The sequence below is a fragment of the Pygoscelis adeliae genome, unplaced genomic scaffold (assembly GCF_000699105.1).
Source record: "Pygoscelis adeliae isolate BGI_AS28 unplaced genomic scaffold, ASM69910v1 Scaffold32, whole genome shotgun sequence".
Classification (NCBI taxonomy): Eukaryota; Metazoa; Chordata; class Aves; order Sphenisciformes; family Spheniscidae; genus Pygoscelis; species Pygoscelis adeliae.
In genome coordinates this window covers 809,395-812,312 of record NW_008824368.1, presented here as the reverse complement: position 1 = coordinate 812,312, position 2,918 = coordinate 809,395, and the positions used below count along the sequence as shown (strand labels likewise).

The 2,918-nt window shown below is 46.3% G+C and overlaps 1 protein-coding gene across 1 annotated transcript in view; it reads left to right on the top strand.

Annotated features, from left to right (window-relative positions):
* STOML3 (stomatin (EPB72)-like 3) overlaps positions 1 to 1,733 on the top strand; it is an 11,999-nt gene extending 10,266 nt beyond the window's left edge. The window contains exons 6-7 of the mRNA XM_009319925.1: positions 1,250 to 1,384; positions 1,533 to 1,733. Of these exons, the coding sequence (XP_009318200.1) occupies positions 1,250 to 1,384; positions 1,533 to 1,733 (336 nt within the window). The remainder of the gene's footprint in view (positions 1 to 1,249; positions 1,385 to 1,532) is intronic.
* The last annotated feature ends 1,185 nt before the right edge of the window (positions 1,734 to 2,918 follow it).

Below are 2,918 nucleotides of genomic sequence, written 5' to 3'. Positions count from 1 at the left end.
GTGCCTTAGCATAGCTTCCAGGAGGATCTATTCCATGATCTTGCCAGGCACAGAGGTGAGACTGACTGGCCTGTAGTTCCCTGGGTCTACTTTTTCTCCCTTTTTAAAAACGGGGGTTATGTTTCTCCTTTTCCAGTCAGTGGGGACTTCACCGGACTGCCACGACTTCTCAAATACGATGGACAGTGGCCGAACCTGATGTTCTCCCACAGTGGGCGGCTCTTCATTCTCCCAGTCCCCGCCTTTGCATTCTGCGGCTTGGGCGGTGAGGCTCAAGCACTTGCCAGTGAAGATCGAGGCAAAAAAGTCATTGAGTACCTTATGCTTTTTTTCAATTATACATCTCATTGCTTAGAGGCAGAAAGAGTTATTCTAAAGGTATTTGCTTAGGTTTTCGTAGAAGAGTTATTTCCTATCGAAAAGCAATGAAGATTTTGAAATTATCCATTGAGTTGAATAAATCAGTTTAGTCTTTATACAGAGCTGCTGCAAATGGTGAGAAAGAAGTCTGGTGCTTGTGGGAAACGCTATCTTGAGCAGACCCTTGATTGAGGTGTAATCAAGGCAGGGCTTGTATCTCCTGTCATAACAACTAAGAGTACAGAACCAAGTTGTTTCATGCTTTAAAATGCCATCTGTTTTTTTTAATTTGGCAGCCAAGGAGGGAGCAGAGAAGAAAGCCAAAACCTGATTTACTCTTTTCAGTCAGAGAAGAGGCTTAGTCAAATAAAAGAGACAGCATACACCTCTCCAGCCAGGACAACAGCCATGGGCAGAGCTGGGGCACGGTGGTGACGTGGGTTGCAGTAGTGCCCGGGAGCCTGAGCACAGAAGAGCATGCCAGTGCTGCAGGGCTGTGCTGTGTCATTCACCTGTAGTGTGCTTTTACCTGCTTTTACAGCATCGTGCCGTTTTAGGAAGTTGTAGTAGTATTACTTCATAGAAGGGACAAGTTTGGTAAGTGCCCACCTAAAGAAAGGAGGGGGTTCATAGTTTAGGAGACAGTAGAGAAGCCACACAAGAGATACCCTGTCTCAGACACTGGTGTTGATCAGCAAGAGTTTCATAAGGTTGTGGTACCCACCGTACGCACACCACGTTAGATGTTAGTGCTCCTGGAGGGCTCCATCTTTCTGTTGTGCAGGTTTACACGCTGCCTTTCCCTCTGTCCAAGCGGCAGGGTACATCGTGTTGTTTCCTCTCTGCCATCGCTGTGCTCTTTGTGGTGGGTTGTGTGTTTGTCCTTAAGGCTGTCCTCAACAGTGCCACGGAGCAGTGGGGAATCAAAGTGGCCCGAGTGGAGATCAAAGATGTCAGGATTCCTGTGGCCATGCAGAGGGCAATGGCAGCTGAAGCAGAGGCTGCTCGAGAGGCAAAAGCTAAGGTGAGACCCATGGCAATGTCTACCTCCAAGCTCCCGTATCCTTGTCCCAGGCATCCAAGCGCCTGTTTGTTTTCTCCTCATTGTAAAGGTGGATTTTCCCCACTATGGGCAGTGTCGCAACGTGGTTTCCATTTCTCTTACTTTGCAGATTGTGGCAGCAGAGGGAGAAATGAATGCTTCTAAAGCCCTCAAGCAGGCCTCCGTGGTGCTGGCTGAGTCTCCAGCAGGTCTTCAGCTGCGCTACCTGCAAACGTTAACAACCTTGGCAGCAGAGAATAATTCCACCATTGTCTTCCCTCTCCCTATAAACATGCTTGAGAGTTTCAGGCAGAAAAATACAGGGGGATAGAGACTGTTCTACACTAGCTCCTTGGGCACAGAGATTTAAAGTGTTTCCCAGGAAGTAGGGAGTTCCAGATTACCAGAATTAAAGTAGAAGCATGCTTTGGTCCTCTCTACTAAAAATAAGAGTAAAAATAGTTTAATAACCACACATAGCTCCCACATTAGGAGACTGCATTTGCAAAGTTCAGGCACTAAGCAGTTTCAGCTTGGAGTCATCTCCAAGTGAAATGGAGGAAAATATGTAAAATGCAATAAAAGATGTAAAATGCATGTTAGACCTAATATGAAATTTTAATAATGCTTTCACCACATTTTACAGAGTCTTGAGTGTAGCAGTTATTTGGTGATTTGTCTGCTAAGCAAGAACCTCTGAGCTCTTGATGTACTCCATACAGCAAAAGGGCCAGATACTGGTATTTAACTCAAGTCCGGTGGAGTGAAAAGAAGGATTTGGCCCATAACCTTAGAGGCATTCTTTCATAACTATTAACAGAATTACTGGATAATTGGTATGTCAGTAGAACAGCCTATTCTTTCTCTTATATGAGTAAAAATTAGCAGTTCTATGGATTTTGCCATATCACTGACATTTCTATAAGCTCTTAATAAAAGGAAGAGAATGTATGCCCGTGCATTACAGTCACATTTCCTAAATCTGAAAGCTGGGTGTGGTGGGTTGACCTTGACTGGACACCAGGTGCCCACCAAAGCCGCTCTATCATGCCTCCCTCCTCAACTGGACAGGGGGAGAAAAAAATACAACAAAAGGCTCATAGATCGAGATAAAGACAGGGAGATCACTTACCAATTACCGTCATGGGCAAAACAGACTCGACTTGGGGAAATTAATTTAATTTATTACCAATCAAAAATCAGCGTGGGATAATGAGAAATAAAACCAAATCTTAAAATACCTTCCCCCCACCCTCCCTTCTTCCTGGTCTCAACTTCACCCCCGATTTTCTCTACCTCCTCCCTCCGAGTGGCGCAGGGGGATGGGGAATGGGGGTTGTTGTTCATCACACATCTGTCTCTGCTGCTCCTTCCTCCTCACACTCTTCCCCTGCTCCAGCGTGGGGTCCCTCCCACGGGAGACAGTCCTCCATGAACTTCTCCTATCATGCGTCCTTCCCACGGGCTGCAGTTCTTCACGAACTGCTCCAGCGTGGGTCCTTTCCACGGGGTGCAG